Genomic DNA, 27,907 nt, shown 5'->3' on the forward strand with positions numbered 1-27,907 from the left:
AAAAAATGCCCGCCGTTACTTCATACCTTCCCATACTCTCGGTGGAAGTGTAGAAGAGCATTCCGTCTCTCAGATAACTTCCTAGAGAAAAAGACACAAGATTGTGTATAAAAACTTATTTTGCATACATGGATTCCCTTCTCTCCACTTAGACCTCTACTTATTCTGGACTACTCTAAAAGCCTGAAATGACTGCCTATTCGAAGCTCTCATTAATAAAAGTATCCCTATAGTTCGCTTGGTTCCTTTTGTCTTCGTATTCAGCTTTAGTTTCCCCTTCCCTACTTTCGTTCTATTGCTTTCCAATGTATTATGGTGGACCCCTATTTGTACTCTTCGTTGGATGGGTACACTTATCTAGTCATTCCTTTTGTAACTCATCGAAATATTGGTCTTAGATCAAATAATGTAGATTAAACTATCCCCATTCGTCTGTGGAAATCTTGAAATCGGTCGAACGAATAAAGATATTCGCTTGACCAATCGCTTCATATTTGGATATAGGTCCAATTTAAAATGACCCCTCGATTTGACCTCTTAAGCCCCTAAACCCATAATTGTTATCCGGTTTGGCTCAAATATTGCACGTAATGTCTTGTAATCTCTTTTTGTATAACAAAACATGACTACAAACATCCGTGTCTATAGACTGACATAACTCATAACTCCGATTCAAGTTTAAGTTCAATGAAAAGGGGCCTCCTTTTTATAGCCAAGTCCGAACGACATGCCGCTGTGCAAAGTACCGCTGAACATTTTTTCTGATGTTTTCGGCAGGATTCGAACCCAGGCATACAGCATGAGAGACGGACATGCTAACGGCGCTACGGTGGCCTACAAAGAAAATATATTCTTGATCGTCGTGAAATTCTTAAACGATTTAAAGTGTGTCTGTCAAGCCATCCGTTGTAATCACTTTACAGCCTTTAAAACTGAGATAACAACCTCAAATTTGGCACAGATCCGTATTTTTTCTATGGGCAGATTAAGTTTTTGAACGGTCAAATGGACTATATATGGCTGTAGCCGTCACATTGACCTATCTGCCGATTTAGGGTCTTAAGCCCACAAAAGCCGCATTTAATACCCGATTTCGTTAATATTTCAAACAGAGAGTTGTTATAAACCTCCCGTCTCCCGAAAAGAATAGGCTACATTTATATACAGCTGCCATCTTCCAATTAAGGGTCTTTAGCCCATAAATACCGCATCTATTGCCCGATTTCTCTGAAATTTAAAAAGGTGAGTTGTTTAAGACCTTCGTCATCCGTCCAGAATTTTGATACAGCTGCCATATATACCAATCCGCATCTATTGCCTGATTTCTCTGAAATTTGAAACATTCAGAGGTTTTAATTTGGAATTTGGTCCAAATCGGACAACATTTAGATATAGCTGCAATACAGACCGATCTTCAAATTTAAAGCCTTAACCCCATAAAAATCGGGTTTATTACCCAATTTTACTGAAACTGCGACTTGTATAAGAATTTTCGGCACCTGCATCAAATATGATCCAGATCATCCCATATTTAGATATAACTATGGACCTGGTAGAGGAGTTATAATAAAAAAGGACGATGAATATATCCTGGTGATGGGTATCGTATCGAATTCAATACGTTTTTCTTGGCACTTTTTTGTTGTCTTCTTCCTTCTTCTAGTGGACCTATGGCCTATAAGTGAAGTGGCTAGCATCCGAGGTTGCTGGCCCTTCAACTGGCTGGCTGTCCTATTTGGAAGTTAAGTACGAATTTGACATTTAAATGTGGAAAATTCTCTAGGCAAGGGTCCATTCTCACAAAATCTCGATAGAAACATCAACTACTAAAATCGATTTGATCTTCGACTGCTATTTTACTGAAATGGGATAAAAACATCACAAAAACTAAAACACGCATTATAGCCAGCAAGGGAGGTGTTTGTGTCTTAAGTCTTTTCCCTCTTTATAAAAGGATATTAGTTATAACAAAAGACTTAAGACACACACACACACCTTGAATGGAGGCTAAAGTGTGTATCTTAAGTCTTTCTAATACAAATCTTTAATTTTGACAATGAACATCATTACAGTATAGTACTTAAAACAGGTAAAAGCGTGCTAAGTTCGGGAGGGCCGAATCTTGTATACCCTCAGGTATCTCTTTTAGGGAAAACAAAGGATAAAGGATTAAGAATTGCAATGCTATTGGAGCTAAATCAAGTTATCGACTGATTCGGACCATACTTGATTTGGATGTTGGAGACCATAACAGGAAGTCATTGTATAAAATGTCTGCAAAATCGGATAAGAATTCTCATTTCTAGAGGCTCAAGAAGTTTATTCGGGAGGTCGGTTTATATAGGAGCTATGGCTCAGTTGTTGGAAGTCAAAACAAAACAGTTCATGCTAAATTTCAGACAAATTGCATAGCAATTACGCCCTCTCGAGGCTCAAGAAGTCAAGATCCAGGATCGGTTTATAAAGCAGCTATATCAAACATGGACCGATATAGCCCATTTGCATTCCCAACCGATTGACATTAACATTCGTACAAAATTCCTTCGAAAGATTGAGTGCTTTCTACAGACAGACGGACATGGCTAAATCTACTTTGTTAGGTCTCAGATTAATATTTCCATGTGTCACTAACGCAATGACGAAATTAGTATGATGCACTCACAATAACAACATTTTACTGTGCACAAACAGAAAAAAATATATGCTTATAATATGGGCTTGACTTGGAAATAATATGCATATATCTTAGTGTGACCACTACTGGACTAGATTCCGACCTTACACCAAATTTTTTTAGAACTTAAAAATCATGTACTTTCATTTCCCAAAACACCAAGCAGACATCTGTCCTGTTCATGAAATTTTTGCAGATGGTAAAGTTTGCCGGCCCGGTGAAAATAGAGTACTTCATTTTGGGATATCCGCGTGGAGGGCGAACCCTTCCCTTAACCCCAACGTTCACCCAATGTTCAAAAACGCCGCATCTCGGAGATAAGTGCATCGATTTAAGCGAAATTGTGTATGCCCCTTATGGTAACCAAAACAAAAAATTGATATAAAACTTTGGGGTCAAATAACCGTGGAGGACGCCCTACCCAAAACCCACCCAAACAGACATGTTATTGAATGGGATACTACAGATATTAAATAAAAGATATTTAAAAGTAGAATACGAACTTGATAAAACAATTTAACCCTAAGTGTGGAGGGGGGCCCGCACCACCAAAAACCGCCGAAAGGTTACTGGTAGTAGAATACGAAACTTATGTAATAATTTGGGATTAACCCCAGGGGGACGGTCACATCTCAAAAGCAACCCCAAACGAAGATGTAAGCCGATCGGGACAATATGGGATTCAAAAGAAAGGTTAGGTTAGGTCAAGATAGGTTGAAAAGAGGATGCCGATATTAATTCGCCCCGATACCACTATGGATAAATACCTAAGCCAGTAATCGGCGCTATAAAGATACTAAAAAGTAACCTCGAAGAAGAAAATCTATGTTAGGAATTGTATATTACTTACAAAATACTTAATGGTTTTCCATAACATGCCCATAAGTTGGTTCATGTCTGGTATTGTATCCCCACCTAAGTGCCGGTGTTTGTTGACCGCGAATGGTAAGATAGGTACTTGAGAGCAGAATACGATACTTTAATACAAACTGGGGGTCTATTCCAAGGTTGGTCGCCTACCCCAATATGGTACTCAAACGAAAGGTATGTGAGAGTACAATACGAAACTTATATAAAAATTTGGGTCAATTTCAGGGCAGTCGCCCCACCCCAAATTTTTAACCGCCAATGGACATAATGAACATTTTTTTACCCACCACCGAAGGATGGGGTATATTCACTTTGTCATTCCGTTTGCAACACATCGAAATATCCATTTCCGACCCTATAAAGTATATATATTCTTCATCAGCGTAAAAATCTAAGACGATTTAACCATGTCCGCCCGTCTGTCTGATGAAATCACGCTACAGTCTTATTAAATAGATATATTTAGCTGAAATTTTGCACAGATTCTTTTTTTGTCCATAGGCAGGTTAAGTTCGAAGATAGGCTATATCGGACTATATCTTGATATAGCTCCCATATAGACCGATCCGACGCCCAGATCGGTTCAGGTTTAGATATAGCTCAAGATTTAAGATCTTGCCATTAAAGGCGCATTTATTGTCCGATTTTGCCAAAATTTGGTACAGTGAGTTGTGTTAGGCCCTTCGATATCGTTCTTCAATTTGGCCCAAATCGGCCAAGATTTGGATAAAACTGCCATATAGACCGATCTCTCGATTTAAGGTTTTGGGCCCATAAAAGGCGCATTTTATGTCGCCGAAATTTGGGACAGTGAGTTAAGTTAAGCCCCTAAGTCGAGCAAACCCGACCTTTTGATATCCTACACCGCATTGGGTAAGCAGGCTAAATCCTAACTAAAATTTGCATAAAATGTAAATGTAGAATTTCTACCAAAATCCGTACATATTATAGGAGTCGTAGACGAAATCGTTGTGAACAATTTTCAGAAGATCGGTTGATTAATGCACTGAAAATCCACAGAAACATATACATGAGAGTTATATCTAAATCTGAACCGGTTTTGAGAAAACATCTTAGATATTGTGGTAGTCGCCGAGGAAAGCGTTGTACAAAATTTTGGGAAAATTGTTCAATAAATGCGTTTGCAGTGGCACTAACAGTGAAAATGCCTCAATATATATTTATGTGAGAGCTATGTCTACATCTGAACTGATTTCTATGAAATTCGTCAATAATGTCGAGACTTGTAAGAGAATCCCTCTAGCGAAATTTCGTGAGAATCGGTTTACAAATGACGATGTAATTGCAATTTTAGTCCAAATCAGACGAACACATATATGGGAGCTATACCCAGCCTACGACGTTGAATGCATAGGTTCGAATTCTGGAGGGACCATCAGAAAAATTTTCAGCGGTGGTTTTCCCCTCCTAATGCGGGCAACATTTGTGAGGTACTACGCCATGTAAAAACTTCTCTCCAAAGAGGTGTCGCACTTCGGCACGCCATTCGGACTCGGCTATTAAAATGAGGCCCCTTATCATTGAGCTTAAACTTGAATCGGACTACGCTCATTGATATGTGAGAAGTTTGCACCTGTTCCTAAGCGGAATGTTCATGGGCAATATTTATTTGTATATCCACAATATTTGTATTTGTATATCCAACCGATTTTTGCCTATAGGCTTCGTCTCTAGACCTAAGAAAATAATTGTGACAAATTTTAAGACGATCGGATCAAAATTGCGATCTGTACTTTGTACACAAATTATCATGGACAGACGGATATAGCTAAATTAAATCAGAAAGTGATTCAGTATCAATCGGTATACTTTCCAATGGCTCTTTTTCTCTTCCTTCTGGATGTTACAAACAAATTCACTTAGTTATAATAGGGGTATAAAAATGTGGCAAAGATCATTAAGTTCTTGAACATTTGAAACCTTCACTTTTCGGCATAAAATGTCAACATTAAATGTATTTTGTGCAAGGGAACCATGGATCTGGGCGAATTTGAACTTTTAAATAATTTTTTTTTATTTTGCAAATACACAAAAGATAATTTTTTCATCATATTGTAATTTTCTTTGAATATCAAATTTTTAAAACATTGTTATACCCTCCACCATAGAATGGGGTATACTAATTTCGTCATTCTGTTTGTAACACCTCGAAATATGCGTCTGAGACCCCATAAAGAATATATATTCTTGATCGTCATGTCATTTTAAGTTGATCTAGCCGTGTCCGTCCGTCTGTCCGTCCGACTGTTTGTCGAAAGCACGCTAACTTTCGAAGGAGTAAAGCTAGCCGCTTGAAATTTTGCACAAATACTTATTATTAGTGTAGGTAAGTTAGAATTTTATATCGACCAAATCGGTTCATGTTTTGATATAGCTGCCATATAAACCGACCAGGGGTCTTGACTTCTTGAGCCTCTAGAGGGTGCAATTCTCGTCCGATTTGACTGACGTGGTGGTTTGGTATCACTTCGAACAACTGTATTAAGAATGGTTCAAATCGGTTCACAATCTGGTATGGCTGTAATATAAACCGATCATGGGTCTTGACTTCTTGAGCCTCTAGAGGGCGCAATTCTCGTCCGATTTGGCTGAAATTTTGCATGAGGTGTTTTGTTATGACTTGCAATAACTGTGCTAAGTATGGCGCGGTACATAACCTGATAATGCTGCCATAGAAACCGATCTGGGATTTGGCAGAAATTTTTTACAATGGCTTCTCTCATGACCATCAACATAAGTGACCAATATGGTCTGAATCGATTTCGAAAAACTGATTTTGCTTCTTGATGAAGCAAAATCTGAATGAACTGAAATATTACACAATGACTTTTGCAATTTTCAGCATTCATTTATGGTCCGAATCGGACTTTAACTTGATATAACTCCAATAGCATAACAGTTCTTATTCAATATTCCCTGTTTGCCTAAAATGAGATACCGCGCCTAGAACTCGACAAATGTGATCCATGGTGGAAGGTATATAAGATTCGGCCCGGCCGAATTTAGCATGCTCTTACTTGTTCAGAATTACCAAAATTTTTAAATTTTAAATCAAATTTAGAAAAACTTACCTGATAACTTAGCCTATGAAACTTGGTTTCCGACATCAGGCCAGGTTTATCAAGCATTGATGATGCCGCCGCATTTTGAGCCTCGATGACAATTTGCTGGAATTTCGAAGCGTATTTACGTTCTTTTCGCTCCTTACGTTCTTGGCGTTTTTTACGAATCAAATCGCGAACTCTTTCTATGCTGCGAGCCAATTTCGATTCTTCGCCAACCTCCTGTGAGTGGGACAAATACACAACGAAGTAGAAAGATGGGAAGGAGGAAAATATAACGATTAAAATTCACAATTACCAGCATGAAGAGCAATGTATTTGCCATTTCATAAGAAGATAACAAAAGATTAATATATTACAAAATACACAATAATATACACAAAACAATAAACCACAAACAGTAAAAATTTTTCCATAGAAAATGAAAATAAATCAAAGAATAATAATTTGCAAATTGCACACTTCAAAGAAGAGTTAAAGCCTTCAAACAAAATACCAATCAATCTCAACACTTTAATAGCTCTACTTGCAAATAATTTTCTCAAGTTTTTTTTTTTCCAAAGTTTTCAATCTCTATAAGATAAAGAAAAACAACCAAATAATCTACGAGACTTGCATGCATTTCAAAACTAAATAAACATAATCGATTGCAATGCTCTAAATTTAGCTCATTTCAATTCTATGCAAATCATCGGGGCCAAATACTAGTGTTTTACTTTGTTTTACTGCTTTTACTTTTAATTTAAATTTAAAGTTAATTTTTTTGAGATTTTATCCAAATCAAAGATGTGAAATGAAATCATAAATGAGGTTTTTTGGTTTTGGATTAAGTTTCGGAAGGGGATAAAAGCTACAATTACCTTTTTCTTGAATATCTGTTAGGTTTAACAAAGGTTTAGGTTTTGTTATATAAACGATGTATTTGGCAGAAATGTATTTTGTTTGATTTGTTTTCAAGACGAGTAAGTTTTATTTTTTATATGTTTTTTTTGGTTTTTTTGTTGGACAGTCACAGTTAGAGAGAAAGAGAGACAGACAGAGATAGAGTGTTTTGTATATTTGAAAATTAAATTTCATTTCGAAACACGGTGCACAAGAACAGTTCAATAGTTTTGTTTTATTTATAAAATTCATAAAACGGTGCAATATTTCGAGAAAAATGTAAAAAAAATGTTTATAAAGTTTTCAGTTTTGTTTTTCGATGCATGAACAGAATGCATGGTTACAGAGTTGTTGTGACGATTATGGTTTCAATATTTTTATTATTATTTTTTTTTTATTTTTATTTATTAAATTCATTGATAAAAACATTTAAGCAACACACACGCACACACATATATATGTAAATACATTAACAACAACAAGGAGAAGACAATAAAACATTTATTAAAAATTAGATCATACTGCAGTTAAGAAATTATATAATTAAAATTTTTTATTTTTTTATATCAAATGCATATCATGTGGCAATGAAATTAAAGAAATATGCTTTGTAAAGATTTGAATGAATGAATTTAAATAAATACTCTGGTTTATTTGTAAGCCAAATAATAATGCAAATAATAGTTTTATTCCCAGATTTTGATGTAATGGCTACTATTAAATTGTGAAAATCGAATTATGTTTTAGTTTTAATATTAAATTTGACAAAGCTTTTATTAGACTTGTAACTCACAAGAAGTTTCTACACCCAAAAAAATTAGTCTGCTAATATCAGCAAATACTATCTGCTAATGAATGAATTCTTACAAATTTCTCTGAGTGTATCGTCACTTAAACTTTCGATCTTAGATTAAATATTCCTTGATATTGGCGATATTACTTGGTAACTCAATCCAATGGCAGCCGGTTGTAGGTACCGGATTGACCCGAAGGAATCCTTCATCGGCAACGACTGCCACCTGGATGTACGACACACTGCTACAGCAACAACAACATTACTTGGTAGCCTCCTCGAGAAGATTCTAATATAAGGCCTAAGTCGTTGGATTAGTAGCAGGCTTGGTCACTTTAAGGAGATCAAGATATCATGCTATTGATTCGAGGCAAGTTTCTCTCTATGATCAACGACATCTCTAAGGAGACTGTCTAGATTGGCTACGAAGAATAAGCAGAGCACAAACCCAATGAAGAAGGGTGTGGATATATTCATACGAATATATAAAATAGCAGATTTCAGATTACCCTCTTTTGGGCAGGATCACTCTGCAATTCTCAAAAGGAGGCGAAATGGCTTGGCTTGTTCCTTAATTTAAAACTGCCGTGGATAAGAAATACATAGGAAAATTCTAAAGAAACTATGAGACTTCCATATCCCCGGGAAGCAGTTCAAAAGGAATTAAACCAAAGTTGATTTGCTGAAGGCACACAGGCATTGTACGACCAGTGGTGATATATGGACACTAGTAAAGAGAAGCCCAAGTTCATTCGAAGTCTTATAAAGTTCTTCCTGGTATATCTATTAAGTTAGAAATGACAGCTGACTCAAAAGTCCACCTTCTGCTTGTTTGTGCATCATAGCCGCACTGAGGACGACACCATCTGACACACTGAATTTAATACTAAATATAGGCACTAGTACAGGGAAGCCCAAGTTCATCCGAAGTGTTATAAAGTTCATCCTGGTATATTAAACTAGAAATGACAGCTGACTCCAAAGTCCACCTTCTGCTCAATACTTTACCGGATCCAAAGGATGGTTTGTTTGTGTATCACAGCCGCACTGAGGACGACACCATCTGATACACTGAATTAAATGCTACATCTTTTGCCTCTGGGCATTGTGGCTACCCAAATTGCAGCGACCACTACCGTGAGGTTAAGGGAGATTTCTCATTGATCATGCGACGGCTGCGGACACTGTGTTATCCTTGATACAATATCCGATGTTCCAGGCAGTGTGAATTACACCCTACCTGAGCCGCTTTTTGATAAAAAAAAGTACTGTACCACTATTGCTGATACAACCGATTGGAACTACGATATCTCCATTAAATCCCTGGAGAACGTATTTCTGAACACAAAAACCGCCCTCAACTGTCGCAGATCTCTCAAGGAGATAGCTGAAAAGTTCAAAATTCACCTGTTCTGGGTGCCGGGCCGCAGAGATATCCCAGGGAATTGTGAAGCGGACGAGCTTGTGAGACTAAGGACTACCCTACACATTCCAGGGATACTGGAATCTGTGGGTATGCCTCTAGTGACATCTAAGCTAAGTTTTCAGGACCAGGTCAGAAGGACAACGAATCACAGATGGTCACAAAGAGGGGGCTGTGAGCATTCTAAAACTATGTGGCCTAATCTAGACTTGAAGAGGTCTAATGCTTTGCTGTCATTGGCTTAAACAGACGTCTCAATCATTGTGTCCGTCATGACAGGTCACTGTCTAATCGGAAAACATGCTGAGACTAAAGGTTGCCAGCAACGACTTTTCCAGAAGCTGTAAGGACATCGAAGAAGAAGAGACTATAGGCCACCTTCTGTGTGTGTCCCGCACTAGCAGTCAGAAGGAATTCGACTTTAGGTTCTCATTTCTTTGAGAACATGTGTGATTTAGCGGATGTGAACATTCGCAAGTTATTGGGCTTTTTAAAGCGATCTGGATGGTTCAACAGTAGCAACAAGAAGGCATATGACAGAATATTTGTTCCACTAGCCGAAAATAGAATAGCGTTCCAAGCGCCTCGATCTTCTGCGCTCATTCTAAAATCTCTGACACCAAGTTTCGAGGTGTCTCCCACCACTTGATCTTTCCATCGGGCTTTTGGTCTTCCCGGTTTGCGTGTACCACCGTGTTTGCCTTCAAAAGACTTCTTTGCTGGAGCTTCTTCACCCATTCTGACAACATGACCTAGGCAACGCAGCCGTTGTATTTTGATACGTGCAACTAGGCTATCGTCGTCATACAGTACATACAGCTCGTGGTTCATACATCGCCTATATTTTCCATTATCGCAATCTGGTCCATATATTTTACGAAGGATCTTTCTCTTAAATACTCCAAGCACTGCCTCATCTGCTTTCACAAGTACCCATGCTTCAGAACGAGTAGTATCAGTGTCTTATATAGTGTAATCTCGTGGCAAAAGGTATAGCGTACCGCGGCAGTGCTTATCTCTGGGGAAAGGAGAAGTAACGCGAGAGAGGAGTCACTCTTGATATTATGCATTAGCAACTATATGTTGAGTGTGTGGCAATGAACCTGAGGGAGTCGGGCACATGGTGCCTCTCAAACTTACGTCATTCTTCTGTTCTGTTGGGAAATTGTGATGCCGTGTAGCGACATTCTAAAAGCGGCCCGACTGATTACATACCAGGGAGGTTCTTCCTCGTTGATGGGTCGATTTCTCGAAAAAGGATCTCTGGTTTGGGGGCACTCTGCCGTTCCCGGTACCCCTGTATACACTAGGAAGGTTAAAAAAAAAGTTTTTTTGGCGACACCCCCCTAAAATCTTTCATTTTGTTAGATTTTTAGATTCCCAAAATTTGAGCACAATTAAAATATATTAACACATCCTGCCGGGGCCTCAATGTTTTGATAATCAAATTTTTTTATTATTTTGCGATTTTAGGGACTTCGGCAACCCATATCTCTGAAACGGCTTAAGCTATTTGCCCGCGTCGTACGTCAAATTAAAGGCCATTCTCTTTTTAACATTTTTACATATTATAACGAAGAACGTTAATAGTACTGAATTCGAGATAATGAAGCCAATGCCCAAAAAACAAACGTTATCAATTTTGGGAAGAATCTGTTCAGATACATATATAGCTCCAATAGATATAATTTGCCCGATTTACACTTAAAAGTGCGAAGTTACAATAATTTTGGACAGATATGCATGAAATTCGGTATGGAATATTGTATTACCCATCTGAAAGTCTTTGCTAATTTTTATTCAGATTCAGATTTAGATATCCTGAAGCGATCCTAAAGGCACTGGAGATGATGTTTATGCGGGAGCGGCAGCCCGATCAGACTGTCATGATATTCATGGACAGTCAGGCGGCGCTGAAGGCTCTGGCGTCGTACCGCGTGAGGTCAAAACTGGTTAGAAGAAGAACGTAGCGGCCGACGAGCTGGATCACTGATTGCAGCAGATCTTGCTATGGAGTCAGTGAGACCTCCAATGTGCGAGTTTCATATAAGAGAGGACGCCTTTTAATACATAACTTATCTAGGGGCATAGAAGTGTGACTTCCCGGCACTGGATAGATGTGAATACCACACAGGCTGGAACTTTGAGGTCCGATCTGTGTGTTGCTCATCGCTGTCACGAGAAACTTAGCTACGAGCTACCGGGCGTGTTTCCAGGTTGCAGGTAGCGGTATGCTCCATACGGAGTAGCTGCAATGTCAGTCCCGTGCAATCAGCGGTATCGATGAGAGGCCGGACGGCATGATACAAGGTATATGATACAAGGCGTCTTTAAATAACCAATGTCCACCCTGTTCCCGTGGGAACGAGCTTGCTTATCTACAATAGCTTTACGAGGATCGCCACCTCCACACATTAAAATGTGGCTACAACAACAACAAGCATGACTTAGGACTGCTTATAGGAATCCTAACTGGTTATTGCAACGTCAGGTCTTTGACAACGCGCTGGGCGTAGGGAAAGGCAAAGTTCTGCAGGATCTGCGATGACGGGAAGGAGTTAGAGACGGTCGAGCACCAGTTGTCTCACTGCCCCTCAATTACGAGGAGAAGACACAGGCTCGGAAAGAGGTAGGCGGGTAGGCCTCAGTCTGAGGTGGCAAGTCAGAAATCTGTACATGAAAGTCGAAATTCCTGGATTCACTGCAAGGGGCACGAAGAAATTGCTGACAGGTTAAAAACAGTTCAAAAGTTCCTATTACAGGAGTTATAACCGGAGTTTTAGAACCTGTTGTTGTTAAAGCAGTTTATTGTACACAGAGGCGGCAGCCCTTGCGAATAAAGGACTCCAGTAGATCAATCCGATTCGAACAACCGGCTGCCATTAGATAGTGCAGAAACTGTCATGACTGACATTCAGGTGTCACCCTACATCACGCCTTTCGGACTCGGCTATAAAAAGAAAGTCCCTTCCCATTGAATCGGACAGCACTCAATGATATGTGAGAAATTTGCCCACTAGTTCCCTAATTACAAGTCCGTGAGCAAACATTAGAATGCACCTATTAAATCTAAATATGAACCCAAGGAAAAAGAATGTAATTAATGAATAAAAAACTGCATACGAACTCTTTTTAATGGAGGTACTGAAATTACAAATAACTGAATTAAAATTTAAAGTAGCCATTAAATCAAAACGATGTTTTAATAGGTTGGCGTAATGTGTTTTTCTGTTAAATATGAAATGAGTACAGGACAGTAGTACAGAACCTCTTATTAGCTAAATAAACATTTTTTTTTGCTCATAAGGTATGGTAATGATAATAAAATGAAAAAAAAGTTTTTTTTTATGCAAGTGATGAACTTTTTTTAAAATGAAAAAAGTGCACTTCAATAGTAGTTCTCTTTTTGAAAAATTTAAAATTAAATTTCATTGTAATAGAGCAATCTCAGAATCATCTAAACACCAATAACGACATTTATTTATAAATTAAGATTTTGGCTTTAAAAATAAAATATTTTTTTTCAAAAGGTTCTTCTATGAATAATTCGTGGAAGAACATTTTTAAGCGAACATTTTCTTTTTTTTCAAGGCTTTTTTTAAAACCATATTGTTTTTTGTTGTTTTATCTGAATCACACACAATATAATAATTGCAAACATTAATAATTCTTGATTTTTTATTAATTTATTTTTGTTTTTTTTTTTTTGCATTTCTTAAATCATCAATCAATAAATTTTGAACATCAATGACATTAATATGTGACGAATATAGAGAACGAAATTAAGCGCAATTGAGGTGTTAATAAATATAAATAAAGCATGCATTTTACCTCTTTCTTCGATTTGAGTTCCTCCGAATTGAAGCTGTTGAGCAACAAGGCCAAGAACAAATTTAGCACCATAAAATTGCCCATGACCAGAGTGGGTAGGAAAATGGCAAAACAGGTTGAAGCACCTTGCTAAATTTTTTTTAAATATAAAATAATTAGGAGATCAATAGAAGTACAATACAATGGAATAACGGAACAGGAAAGATTAAAGCAAATTATTTATTTTACCGTTTTCACCCACCACCATATGATTTTTGAAATGTTAATTTTATTAAAATGAGAAGAATAAGAATTCTTATCAACCGCTTCTGTAACTATGTCGGAAGTGGTTTATAAGTCCACAATATGACGAGCATATGATCCTTTTTATGACCTACACAACAAATATGGTGCTGAGTATTATAGCTTAGTGTATTTGTTTATAATACCCAAAAGGGAGAGAAATAGACCCATAAATAAATGTACGGATCGACTACTCAGAATCACTTTCTGAATCGATTTAGCTATTACCGTCTATGCTAATTTGTGTACAAAGTACAGGTCAGGATTTTCATCCAATAGTCTTCAAATTTGGCACAGACATTTTTTTGGCCTAGAGACGAAACCTATTGAAATTGGTAGAAATCGGATCAGATTTGGATATAGCTCCCATATATATCTTTGTCCGATTTGGACTCATATTGTAATAACATCGTTATTTGTTAATCGATTTTCACTAAATATTGCACGAGGAATTCCTTAAGACGCTCGTCATTACTGGTGAATTTTATAGAAATCGTTTTAAGATTTAGATACAGATCCCATGTATCGCCCAATTTCCACTTCTACAGCCTTTGTAAGCCGATCTTCGTAAAATGATGTGGTATACTTTCTTCTACAACTACAACAAAACATGGGGTTAGAGTAGGTTAGGTTTAAGTGGAAGTCTGCCATCAGATTCACTTAGGCGTTTTCGTCCATTGTGATACCACAGGAACAAAAGAAGGAAGATGCCTTCTAGTTCATACCGTTTAACCATTCAGATCGCATTAAAAAGCCAAACAACTTGCGAATGTTTACATCCGCTAAATCAGACAGTTTCTCAAAGAAATGAGAACCTCAAGTGGAACTGCTTCTGACTGCTAGTGCGGGACACATACACAGAAGGTGTTCTATTGGCTCTTCTTCTTCGATGTCCTCACAGCGTCTGCAAATGTCGTTGATGGCAACCTTTAGTATGCCAGCATGTTTTCCGATTAGACAGTGATCTGTCATGACGGACACAATGACTGAGACGTCTGCTCTAGCCAGTGACAGCAAAGCGGTAGACCTTTTCAAGTCTAGATTCGGTTACATAATTTCGGAATCCTCACAGGCCCTTCTTTGTGACCATCTATCATTCGTTGCTCTTCGGGCCTGGTTGTGAAAACTTAGCTTACATGTCGCTAGAGGCATACCCACAGATTCCAGTTTGCCTGGAATGTGTAAGGTAGTTCCTAGACTCGCAAGCTGTTCGCTTTACAATTCTCTGGGATATCTCTGTGGCCCAGCAACCAGAACAGGTGAATTTTGAACAGTTCAACCATATCTGCGAAAGTCGATGGCGGTTTTTGCGTTCTCCAGGGAATTAATGGCTATCTGGCTGTCCAAGAAGATATTTATGCCAATCTTCGTTATGACATTATATCTTAGCCATTCCCATTCACTTCCTTAATTACAAGGATCTCCTTTTGATACACACTGCAGTGATCGGGTAAACTTTTTGATTGTACTAATATTGCAATATTGTGGATTACCTTATGACTCGCGGCACTTCTATGGTTCTTCGCTGGAGCTTCTTCATTCATACTGATAACATGACCTAGCCAACGCAACCGTTGTATTTGGATTCGTTTCACTATGCCATCATCTTCATACATCTCATACAGTTCATGGTTCATACGGCACCGATACTCTCCATCAATGAAAACAGGTCCATAAATTTTACAAAAAATCTTTCTCTCAAACACTCCCAGCACTGTCTGGTCTGCTTTCAAAAGTACCCATGACTCGGAACCATATAACAACACGGGTAATATCAATATCTTGTATAGTGTAATTTTCCTATATAGTGTAATGTCGAGAGATGGCTTTGCTCCTCAGCTGCTTGTTCAGTCCAAAGAAGCATCTGTCAGCCAATATTATCCTTCATTTAATTTCAAAACTGATGTCATTTGTTTCGGTTATGCCGGTGCCGAGTGAGATAAAGTCGCTGATTATCTCAAAGTTGTGATTCCCAACATTCTCCATCTTTTTTATCTGATCGGTTGTGCAAGGCGTTTTGGGAGTTGATACCATCCATTTTGTCTTGTTGTTGTTGTAGCCACATTTTCATGTGGATATGGCGATCCTCGTCAAGCTTCTGTGTGAGCAAGTTCGTTCCGATCCAAAGGTTCGATCGCCGCGGGAACAAGGTGGCCATTGGTTATTTAAAGGGGCCAATAACTCGCCTTGTCATATCGAGCATCATAGGCGTTCAGTATTTGTGCAAGAGCCGGTCCTCTCACTCAGACTCTCCGCTCGATACCGTTGATTGTACGCGACTGCCGTTGCAGCTACTCCGTATGGAGCATTCCACTATCCGCCACTTGTGAACGCACCGGTAGCTCGCAGCTTAGCTTCTCGTGACAGTAATGAACACCCCACAGATTGGAACTCAATGTTCCAGCCTATGTGGTGCTTACAGCTATCCCGATTCAATTTCGGTTCTTTCAAAGGCTGCAGTTAGTACTTCCGCCCACCGACCCATGATATCGGTGTCGTCGGCATAGGCGTGTAGCATGTGCTCTCTTGTGAGTAGTGTGCTATATCTATTCACATCTGCATCTCGTACATTCTTCTCCAGCAGGATATTAAAGAGATCACACGACAAGCTGTCTCCTTGTCTGAAACATCGTTTGGTATTGACTGGTTCGGAGAGATTCTTTCCTATTCTTACTGAGGAATACGTATCAGCAAGTGTCATCCTGCAGAGTCTAATTAATTTCGCAGGGATACCAACCTCAGACATGGCTTGAAATACCATTGAACGTATGGAGCTATCAAAGCGGCTTTGTTGTCAACAAAGAGATGGTAGTTGTTTATTTAACAATCTCGGGTCTTTTCCAGGATTTGCAGCAGTGTAAATATCTGGTCTATGGTGGAGTTACCAGGTGTAAAGCCGCAGTGATAGGGACCAATTATCTCATTGACCTTAGGTTTTAAACTTTCACACAGTCCGCTCGAGAGCATCTTGTATGCGATGGGGACTTATTTCTCTGTAGTTGCCAAATACCATCTTACCTCGTATACGTTCTTCTAGCCAAATCGCGCAGACAAGCTGATGCATACGCCTTATCAGCGTGTCGTCTTCAGTGTTAAATTGTTTAGCGGGCAACCCGTAAGCTCCTGCTGCCTTGTTGTCCTTCAGTCGGGTCACAGCTGCTGGGACCTCATTCTGACTAGAAGGTAAACATTCTTTACCATCATCAGCGATTGGTTCAGCGGTATCACCTTCGCAGCCATCGTCGGACACTAGCAACTGGGTAAAATGATCTTTACATATCCTCAGCACACTATCTGTATCAGTTACCAGATTTTCTTCTTTGCCTCTGCTGAAGGATGTGACTGTACCAAGACATCGGTTTGATGTTCGATTCTTTGGTGGAATTTCCGCACTTCACTCTGACTCATATACATCCCAATTCGCTTACACTCAATGCTTTTCATTTCCTTCTTCTTTCTGCGGAAAAGACGTTTCGCCTCTCTCCTTTTCTACCGATACCTCTCCTTCATCTAGCGCTTTGCTACTGATTGTATGGTTGCTATGTATGCCGCATTTTTGGCTTCAGTAGCATCTCGACACTTTTAATCGTATCGTATACAGAAGAAAGAATGCAATTACAGAGTCACAAGCCGTTGAAAAAAATTGTCAACGACGACTATATGAAAAATCCGCAATTGCTTTTTGGGCAACCCAATACCATGGGTTTCTTGGGAGAGGGCCGGAAGCCTCCCATGGAGTGGGCAATGGATTGCCACTGCGCCTTTATATCATCAGGACAAGCAGTTGGGTCAGTCGAGTGGAGTGTGTCGTTGACTTCGGTTGCGTTTTCACCTTATCAATGTTCAGCTTACTTCCAGTGTCAGATCGTATTTTTCTCGCTATACTCAAACGGGTGCAAACCTTTGCTGCAACAAGGTAATTATCCGAATCTATATTTGTTCCACGCATCGACCGTACATCTAACACGCTGGATGAATGCCTTCCATCTTTCACAACGTGATCAATTTAGTTTCTGGTGTTTTGATCGGGTGCCAGTGTTGTGACTATGTGAATTTTTTGTCCTAATCTGGCCTTGCTTACTACCGTATTTTTTTCCCGCGGAAAAAATTTTGCACCTCAACCCATTATCGGACGTTATCTCGTGGAGGATAAATTTTCCAACTGTTGGGTCAAAAATGTCTTTCTTCCCTATCTTCGTATTAAAATCTCCCAGAACGTTTTTACTATCATTGCGGGCAGCGGTCGCATTCTCTCTCCAGGCGCTCGTAGAAAATATCCTTGGTCTGCTTGTCCTTGTCTTCTGTCGTAGCACTGGACACGAATAAGGCTGATGTTGAAAAATTTGGCTTTTATGCGGATTGTGTAGAGTGAAACAAGGCGTGATATCCCCGGCTTTGTTTAACATTTACCTATCCTCTATTCTGCTTCAAACGGCATAGAGATCGTAACATATCCGAAACTGCACGATTATGGCTTCAGGCATTCGCATTAATGGCATTTGCGATTGGTTAAACGTCTAACTCAGAAGATGTGAGAGTCGATGGTTTTACGATTGCAACTACCACCAATAACAAAATACTTGATGTCACATTTGACATCTCATGCAGGTCTTTCTCATGTGCTACAGCAAATTGTGACGAAGTCGAAAGTAGGAACAAGGCAGTCAAGTCACTTGGAGGTAGCGCTTAAGGTGCAGCTAAAGTAACCTTGTTGACTATATACAAAGCAATTATTGGGCCAGTGGTACTATACGCAGCGCTGGTATGGACTCAACAGCGGAGCAACACAAGGTGAAATAAGGTCCAGAACTACCAACTGCGATGGGTTGTCTCCTCAATTCTCAAGTGGACCACCCACACAAGGAGACAAGATCCTTGGTTACGTTGGGTAACGTTGAAAAGAGGGTGCGGATATTAATCAGCTATGGACCACTATGGACATACACCTAAGCCAGTAATCGGCTTGTTGTGCGCTCTAGCTATTAAAAAGTAACCTCGAAAAAAGAAATCTAAAAAGACAATATCCTACCCGTGCGTAGGTTCAATTAGCTGTTGTCTAAGCAGTATCTTCTGGGCTATTATCCCAGAGAGTCCGGTTAGATCTACATGATTTTAAGCGATAGGTTCTGGGCTACAAGAGAAAACTTCTAGATGAAACTGCATAAAAGCCGAATCTAAATAGCATTCACGGGGAAAGGGTAGCAGAAGCGGCAAACAGCTTCCCAATAAACGTCGTTCTTGGAGAAGAAGCTAACTTCGCACGCCAAAAGTAGTTCTGGCTCAACTACGTTCCAGCAGATACAGCTGCCTTAATTCTGATGGGCTTGGATTGACAGCTGCATGCTGGATGGGAACTGTCTTGTGGGTAAGCTTGTACAGCACGACGTCTGTGCATCTACCCACCAAAACTTACTTAACCTACTTCCAGATCCCTCTGGATCTCCCTCAAGAAACGGCTATGGGCACTGTGTTAACCTAAATTCAGTTTACAACATAAAACATCTATGGTAGGTGGGTTTATAAAATCGTAACTTAAAGTTGCTTTCAGTTGTTTTAAGCCTATATGATATTTCAACTCATACTCACCTCTTCTTCGGCTCGCATACAATCCCACAATGGTTCAATCCATTCACCGCATAGGATACGAAAAATCATCATAAATGAGTGGAAAAAATCATTAAAATTCCATCTATTGTTAGGGGTAATCAAAAAATAAATAAATTTTATTTATCCATTTTTTTCAAAGACATGCTTCATATTATACAATGTTACCTTGGCACCGGATCTGGTTCGAATTTTTCTGGTGTATAATCTTTAGAAAACAATTGCATGCCAATGACGGCAAATATGTAAATGACTATAACCAATATTAAGGTAAGATTACCCAAAGCTCCTATGGTTGAAATAATAATACTTAATAACACTTTCATTGTAGTCCAAGATTGAGCCAATTTCAAAACACGCAACTAGAAAAAATGATTTTGTTGGAGGAAAAAATTAAAAGTAAATCAAAATCAATCAAATCAATAATATGAGTGCAATGCCGTGAAGTGAAATGAAACAAATTGGGCGCTGGAAAGAAGGCTGTTAAAGCTTTTCCCATGCCCAATTCGATGATTGAATGTTATCGTATGGATGGATCGAGCTTACCAATCTGAGACCCCGCAAAACACTGAGACCATCAACTAATTCAAATATTATGTCCAACAATGAGGCCGTTACTATGATCAAATCAAATATATTCCAACCACATAGAAAAAACTCTTTGGATAATGCCATTAATTTTATAATACATTCAAAGGTAAATATTGAAGTGAACACCTAGAATATATACAGAATAGTTATAAGGATTTGTTGATTTTTGTTTCGAAAATCTCTCTCTTGTTTTGGTGCACTAAAAAGCCTGTTAGTTTCCACCAGAAGTGTTGAATTTTTTGTTGGCAATTTTTTCATTTGCCAAAACAACTTACCTTATTACCAACATCTAAGGCGTTGCGAAAACTTTCGCTCATGCCATGATGTTCCATGGCCAAAAATGCTGTATTCAAGACAATGCACAGCGTAATGGCCAATTCAAAGAGAGGATCGCGCACCACTTTGTATAAGCAATTTTGGAATTGCAACCATCCCTCATAGTCGATGCAACATTGAACACATCTATCACAATTGCGATCAGGAAGATCATCTAGAGAGAAAGACAAACAAATCAAAGATGAAAATATAATTATACTTAAATAATTTAAGTAAAAAAAAAATTGGTTTTAGAAATTATTTTAAGTTAGCTTCAGAAAAGTTTTGCTGGGGAGAATCTAGTATACCCTTAACCGTCGAATTTATTATTCAAGTTCTCTGGATAGTTTCGATCTATGCCTATTATACAGTTCCACGCTATAAAGGAGAATTTTTTTGCATACCCTAAATTATCCAATTTATTGGGTTGCCCAAAAAGTAATTGCGGATTTTTCATATAGTCGGCGTTGACAAATTTTTTCACAGCTTGTGACTCTGTAATTGCATTCTTTCTTCTGTCAGTTATCAGCTACTACTTTTAGCTTGCTTTAGAAAAAAAAGTATATTTGATTAAAGTTCATTCTAAGTTTTATTAAAAATACATTTACTTTCTTTTAAAAAATCCGCAATTACTTTTTGGGCAACCCATAATAAGCAGAATACGAAATATTATGGTTATTGGTTAAGGATAACCTAATTGAGACGTTCAAGGGAGGAGGAGGAGTACTTTCTGTGTGATTGCGTTATATGAAAAATTACAACCGGCTGTTGTTGGCGAACTTAAACACAACAAATTGGTACAAAATGTTTGCGTTTCGCACCATAAATCGTAAATAATGATTTTGTTAGCGTTGCCAAACACCTGGTGGTGTTTAACAAAAAGTGCAACAACACCTGAAATGGTTCGAGTGAAGGCTCGACTTCAACGAAATCCACAAAAAAAAACAAATGGCTAAAGATCTGACAATATTCCATGAAAGAATGCAGCATATGTTGAAAAAATAGCTCAAGTTTAAGCCATATCCTAGTTTTAGGAGACACAAGATTTTACACCAAAGCAAAAAAAGTTGGATTTAAAAGGAGTTGCTGCGCTTGCATGCACGTGGAGGTTAATTTTCCATTTCAAGTGATGGTAAGGGCAGTTGTGACTGCCGATAGCCGCTCCTCTCTCCTATCGTTTCCATCAAGTCTAGCGTTAAAATTGGGGGAAATATTTTGCTGCTTAGGAGCTATGGGCACTCAAGCTTTTCAATCGTAGACCATGGTCGTAGTAACAAAAATCAACATCGTCAAATAAAGCACATGTAAACGAAGAATGGTAAAAAATTCATGTTCCACTCTTCATTCCGTCGACACCCTGGCTGTCCAATACGCCAGATGCCAATCCGATGGTCTTTTTATTTGGGCCATTTTAGAGAGCAAAGTAAGGACAAAAAATATGCCAGTATGGATAAGCTGAAGAAAATGTAGGCAGTGATTATAAGATCATTAGCAGTGATTATAAGATTCGTTGAACATAACACGTTTTAACTGCTAAATATAACGCTCTTTGTCATTCCGTATGTAACACCTAAAATATTGGTCTAAGGCCCTGTGGCATCCTGATTTGACTTATTAAGCTGCTAGAAGGAGAAACTTTTATCTGGCGAGTTAGGCCCAGTGTTGCCGTTTTTGGTAGATTCCTACCAAAATTGCTAGGTTTATTCTCTTGGTAGGTTGGTAGGCTGACCTCAATTTTTGATAGGTTTTTCTAAAATAGAAATACCAAGTTAATTATTAAAAAATCTCCGGGGATATATAAACATTAAATCACTTCTTGTCGCCACTGTGTATTCTTTAAGAGTGCAGAACAAATCCATGGGTTTTCGAGGGGCCAAATACTTTTACAATGGTTTTCACTGAAAAAGGGCGTAACTTCTGATATTGATTGTAACTGTGGCTTTTGTGCCTTCAATGCCTAGAATAGGAACACAGGGCTATGAGGCAGCTGCATACAAATATGGTCGGATCTGGTACATACTCAATGCAACTCACTGTAACGGCGAAAATGAATAGTAAAAGCGCACATCTGGGCTCAAACACTTAATCGGGAGATCGCTTTATCCAAAGTCGGCACAGTTGTTCATTGAAATCGGGGCAAAAATACGACATTATGAACTCAGGAGGCCACCGCAGCGCAGAGGTTAGCGTGTCCCCCTATGACGCTGAACGCCTGAGTTCGAATCCTGGCGAGACCATCAGAAAAAATTTTCAGCGGTGGTTTTCCCCTCCTAATGCTGGCAACATTTGTGAGGTACTATGCCATGTAAAACTTCTCTCCAAAGAGGTGTCGCAATACGGCACGCCGTTCGGACTCGGCTATAAAAAGGAGGTCCCTTATCATGAACTTAAAACTTAAATCGGACTGCACTCATTGATATGTGAGAAGTTTGCCCCTGTTCCATAGTAGAATGTTCATGGGCAAAATTTGCATTTGAACTCAGGATTTCTTATCGTAAGGTCGTTAAAAAGGGTGCTATATTAAGATATAGGCCATGTTTAAACGTAAGACTGTAGAGAGATTTCAACAAACAGATGGACGATCTAGTACTTTGCATCTTTGAAAATTTATAATTTCATATGTTCCAGATGGAATGGCTAAATGGCCAACTCTTCGGTGGTGGTTATAAAAACATATACCGCAGTTTTGGCTTGTAGAACATTTGGTAGGTTTTGGTAGGATTTTTATCAAATTGTGGTAAGAAATAATTTTCTTGAGTTGCAACAATGGGTAGGCCATAGCCTAATCTAGCTCCTAGAAGGCGCAAGACGTCTCTAATTAGACTTCAATTAGGCACCAATAAATCTACCAAGTATTATCTTAATCAACCCATAACCTTATGTAGCCCTTATACATACAGACCGGTATTCAGATTTGACTTGTAGCACTGCTCGAAATCGAAATTATATTTCAATTTGGCTTAATTTTACACATTTTCCCATTAAAACTTTCAATATTCATGCCAAGTATGGTGGGAATCGATTCATCAGCTGAGGTAGCTTCCATATAATCCAATTTGACAAATTGAACCACTAGAAAGCGTAATTTTCATCCAGTTTTTATAAAATGTTGCATGAATTATCTTCATCATGACTTTCAATATTCATGCTAAATATGACCCTAATCAGTATTTAAGCCGCTCCAATGTTAAACAGTCTCCATATTTTACTTATCGAGCTCCAAGTACGAATTATCTTTATCATGGCTTCCAATATTCATGCTAAGTATGACCCTAATCGGTTCCAAAGTAAACTAGTCTTCAGATTTAAATTATGGAGCTCCTAGAGCTCCTAGAGCAATTTTAATCTGAGATTTCGATATCAGTTGTGACTTTCAACAAATATATCCAACTTATTGATGCCTTAGAGGGCGCGATTCGTATTGGCCACCATGAATTCCGTAATAACTTCCAATATTCTTGCCATATATGGTCGGAATCGGTCCATAACCTGATATTGTATCGAAGTTTTGGTTGTTGTTGTAGCAGTTTATTGTGTTCTATCTTTCGTCTGCTTGATTCTGTGTCAAGTGTCAAGACCCAGGAACTCTGCGACTAAGATGGGGTGCGTCCACAGGGATCTGGGTCTGAGTCGAGTGGGTCTGGCCGGGCAGTTAAACAGGTGACGTGTATCGTGCATTCCCTGGTTACAATCGGGACATACATCTTGCACGTCGGCATCAATCCTAGCTCTGTGGGAATTGAGGCGGCTGCATCTGCCGGAACGTAATTGCACCAGAACCACTCTTGTTTGCCGGGGGAGTTTGATTTCTTCGGGTGCAATGGGAGGCGTTCGTTCTCGAAGGACTACATTCACCCGGTAGCCTATTACCGCATCTGCTACCGTGTCTGCATGAATGTTGTTTAGACCCGCTTGATATGCCGCTTGATCTAGAGATTCTCTCTTGTAGCGCTGAACCTCAAGCTCTAGATCGTGTAGATCTACCTTAAGGCTTCTGGGCGGTTGGTATCTATCCACAAGATGATGATTTGGATGGTTTCTGCGATAACAGCCCAAAAGGTATTGCTTAGACAGCATGTAGTTATGTCTACGCACTGGTAGGATCTTTGTCTCCTGATGGAGGTGGTCAACATGAAAACTGAAGAGACAGCCCGTCGCAGTTCGGAGGGCGGCATTCTGACAGATCTGAATATTACGTGTTCGTGTTCGAAGTTTTGGTCTTCCCCTTTTGCGTGTACCACAATGTGTACCTACAAAATACTATTTAGCTGGAGCTTCTTCATTAATTTTAACAACATGTCGTTGTCATACTCCTCATATAGCTCGTTGTGCATACGATTCTGATTTTCTACATCAATAGAGACTGGCCTATAAATGTAACGAAGAATCTTTCTCTCAAACACTCCAAGCAATCCCTCGCCTGCTATCAAGCAGAATCATAGAACACACGGGAAGTATTAATGACTTTTTATACCCTCCACCATAAGATGGGGGGTATACTAATTTCGTCATTCTGTTTGTAACTACTCGAAATATTCGTCTGAGACCCCATAAAGTATATATATTCTTGATCGTCGTGACATTTTATGTCGATCTAGCCATGTCCGTCCGTCCGTCCGTTCGTCCGTCTGTCCGTCCGTCCGTCCGTCCGTCCGTCTGTCTGTCGAAAGCACGCTAACTTCCGAAGGAGTAAAGCTAGCCGCTTGAAATTTTGCACAAATACTTCTTGTTAGTGTAGGTCGGTTGGTATTGTAAATGGGCCATATCGGTCCATGTTTTGATATAGCTGCCATATAAACCGATCTTGAGTCTTGACATCTTGAGCCTCTAGCGTGCGCAATTCTTATCCAATCAGAATGAAATTTTGCACGACGTGTTTTGTTATTATATCCAACAACTGGGCCAAGTATGGTTCAAATCGGTTTATAACCTGATATAGCTGCCATATAAACCGATCTTGGGTCTTGACTTCTTGAGCCTGTAGAGTGCGCAATTCTTATCCGATTGAAATGAAATTTTGCACGACGTGTTTTGTTATTATATCCAACAACTGTGCCAAGTATGGTTCAAATCGGCCGATAACCGGATATAGCTGTCATATAAACAGATCTGGGGATTTGACTTCTTGAGCTTTTAGAGGGCGCAATTCCTATCCGATTTGGCTGAAATTTTGCATCACGTATTTTATTTTTACTTTCAACAACTGTGTCAAATAAGGTTCAAATCGGTTCATAACCTGATATAGCTGCCATATAAACCGATCTGGGATCTTGACTTCTTGACCCCTAGAGGTCGCAATTATTATCCGATATGCCTGAAATTTTGTACGACGGATCCTCTCATGACCATCAACAAACGTGTTTATTATGGTCTGAATCGGTCTATAGCCCGATACAGATCCCATATAAATCGTTCTCTCTATTTTACTTCGTGAGCCCCAATGGGCGCAATTCTTATACGAATTGGCTGAAATTTTACACAGGTCTCCAACATATAATTTAATTGTGGTCCGAACCGGACCATATCTTGATATCGTTTAATAGCAGAGCAACTCTTTTCTTATATCCTTTTTTGCCTAAAAAGAGATGCCGGGAAAAGAACTCGACAAATGCGATCCATGGTGGAGGCTATATAAGATTCGGCCCGGCCGAACTTAGCACGCTTTTACTTGTTTAGACTAATTTTCGTCTGTCGAGAGGTGTTTCCTGCCTGCTTAATCCAAAAAAGCATCTTTAGCCTATATTATTCCTTTTAGCCAATTTTTTTTCTTCTTATCTTAAAATTGGTGTCATTAGTTTCGTTCACGGCGGTGCCAAGATAGATGAAATTGCTAACTCTCTCATTGGTATTGTTTCCAACTTCCTTTATTTGCCTGGGTGTACAGGGCCTTCCGAAAGTTTAAACCAGCATCTTGAAGAATCTTCTCATTTTTCTTCCGGCCTGAAACCTTGTTTGATATTAAACGAGAGAGGTTCTTACTTATTCTTACTGAGGAATGCGTATGAGCAAGCGTCATCCAGTAGTCTTATCAATTTTTTACAGCTACCAAAATCCGACATGGCTTGAAAAACAATAGAATCTAAATAAAAAAACATATTTACATCTTTACATGCTTCTGCTCGACAGTATATAAGATTATCCAAAGAACTTGAAGGATATATTAGGTTTGGCCTCGCCGAACTTTTTGAGCTTTGACTTTGTATATAATATACGTACGCTTTGTTAAAGTATTTTCAATTTATACTTTAAAATTAAAATAGAAAAAAAACCAAATGCAACTATTTACCGATTACAACAATTTCGGAAGAATCTTCCGGATGTAAAGCATAAATATTATGCTTCTTAATGCGTGCTATATTTCCATTGCACTTTATCAGTCGAACTTCACGCGGCGACAGGGCCAGCGTCACCGCCGTGTGTTCATTGTTACCACCACATTCATCCACCAGGGCGGCTGTTGTGGTATTGGTGGCAGTTACGTTGACCACTTCGGAAGCTGTTATATCTTGTTCTTCATGATCATCCACCACACCCGAATCATCCTGAGATGATTCGCGATTCACACCGCCACCGCCAGAACTTGAGCTACCCTGGCGACCAGCATGCACCAGCTGGCCAGAGGGATACAACATATTCGGATTTAACTCGGTGTCTTGTTCTTGAAAACAAATGCGTGTCTGGCGTTGTTGTTTATCCTTCACCGAGGAGCTCTTCGGGTGTTGACCTCCCTTCAAATCCAAATCGGTAGGTCGTTCACAACCACTGTGGCGGGGACTGGGACTAGGTGTGGGTGTGAGTGAATCACCTTTACCAGTGTGCTAGAGAAAAGGAGGAAATTATGCCTAGAAACTTTTGATTTCAGAGTACCTCATAACTCACCGTTCCATTGCCATTACTATCGGTATTGTTACCGCTGCACTCTCCTTTGCCACCGCCCTTAACTTTTTTCCGGCGCACCTTCTTTTTGTTATAGGAGGCCAGTACACCTTTGCGGGAATCGATTTTATTTTTATTATTCTTATTTAACTTTTTCACATTCAGAACGGACGGGTCGAAGCTAAAGGTTGAATCATCTCGGTGATCCATTAAGTCTTTTTTACGTTCCTATTTAAAGTTGTGGATAAATGAAATTGCTTGCATTGAATATTGTTCAAGTTTTCAGTCTTACTTCATTCGTTATTTCCGCTTCTTCCTCGTAACTTAGAGCAACTACGGCTAACATTAGGTTAATTAAATAAAATGAACCAAAAAACACAACCACTGTAAAAAATGATACACTCATCGGTCCCGAAGTGGCCAACACCATATTGTACACGTTCTCCCAATAGTCCAGGGTGATCAACTGAAATGTGGTCAACATGGACCACATGAAGTTATCGAAATTCGTATAACCATGATTGGGATTCTCGCCGACACACAGGCACGTATAGCCAAAGGGGCAGTGACGTGCCCCCGTCAAATTGCCACACAAGAGCGGTAACTCTTCGTCATCATACAACCAATTGTCAGTGTCATTAATCCATCTGTTGAAGAACAAGAGACAATTTAAAAATTTGAAT

General features: G+C 39.2%; 1 protein-coding gene across 7 annotated transcripts in view; it reads right to left on the reverse strand.

Annotated features, from left to right (window-relative positions):
* Positions 1–27,907, reverse strand: part of LOC106088042 (sodium channel protein 60E) — a 542,226-nt gene that overhangs the window by 44,808 nt on the left and 469,511 nt on the right. For 4 of the 7 annotated variants that reach the window (XM_059369617.1, XM_059369615.1, XM_059369616.1 and 1 more), the window contains exons 6-15: positions 27,517–27,871; positions 27,228–27,452; positions 26,635–27,166; positions 20,309–20,523; positions 19,989–20,159; positions 19,611–19,804; positions 19,425–19,527; positions 13,557–13,685; positions 7,488–7,502; positions 6,637–6,849 (exon numbers count right to left, since the gene is read on the reverse strand). In XM_059369617.1, coding sequence (XP_059225600.1) covers positions 6,637–6,849; positions 7,488–7,502; positions 13,557–13,685; positions 19,425–19,527; positions 19,611–19,804; positions 19,989–20,159; positions 20,309–20,523; positions 26,635–27,166; positions 27,228–27,452; positions 27,517–27,871 — 2,152 coding nt within the window. The remainder of the gene's footprint in view (positions 1–6,636; positions 6,850–7,487; positions 7,503–13,556; positions 13,686–19,424; positions 19,528–19,610; positions 19,805–19,988; positions 20,160–20,308; positions 20,524–26,634; positions 27,167–27,227; positions 27,453–27,516; positions 27,872–27,907) is intronic. The other 3 variants (XM_059369621.1, XM_059369619.1, XM_059369620.1) reach the window with 1 other exon arrangement.

Source organism: Stomoxys calcitrans, chromosome 5 (assembly GCF_963082655.1).
Source record: "Stomoxys calcitrans chromosome 5, idStoCalc2.1, whole genome shotgun sequence".
NCBI lineage: Eukaryota > Metazoa > Arthropoda > Insecta > Diptera > Muscidae > Stomoxys > Stomoxys calcitrans.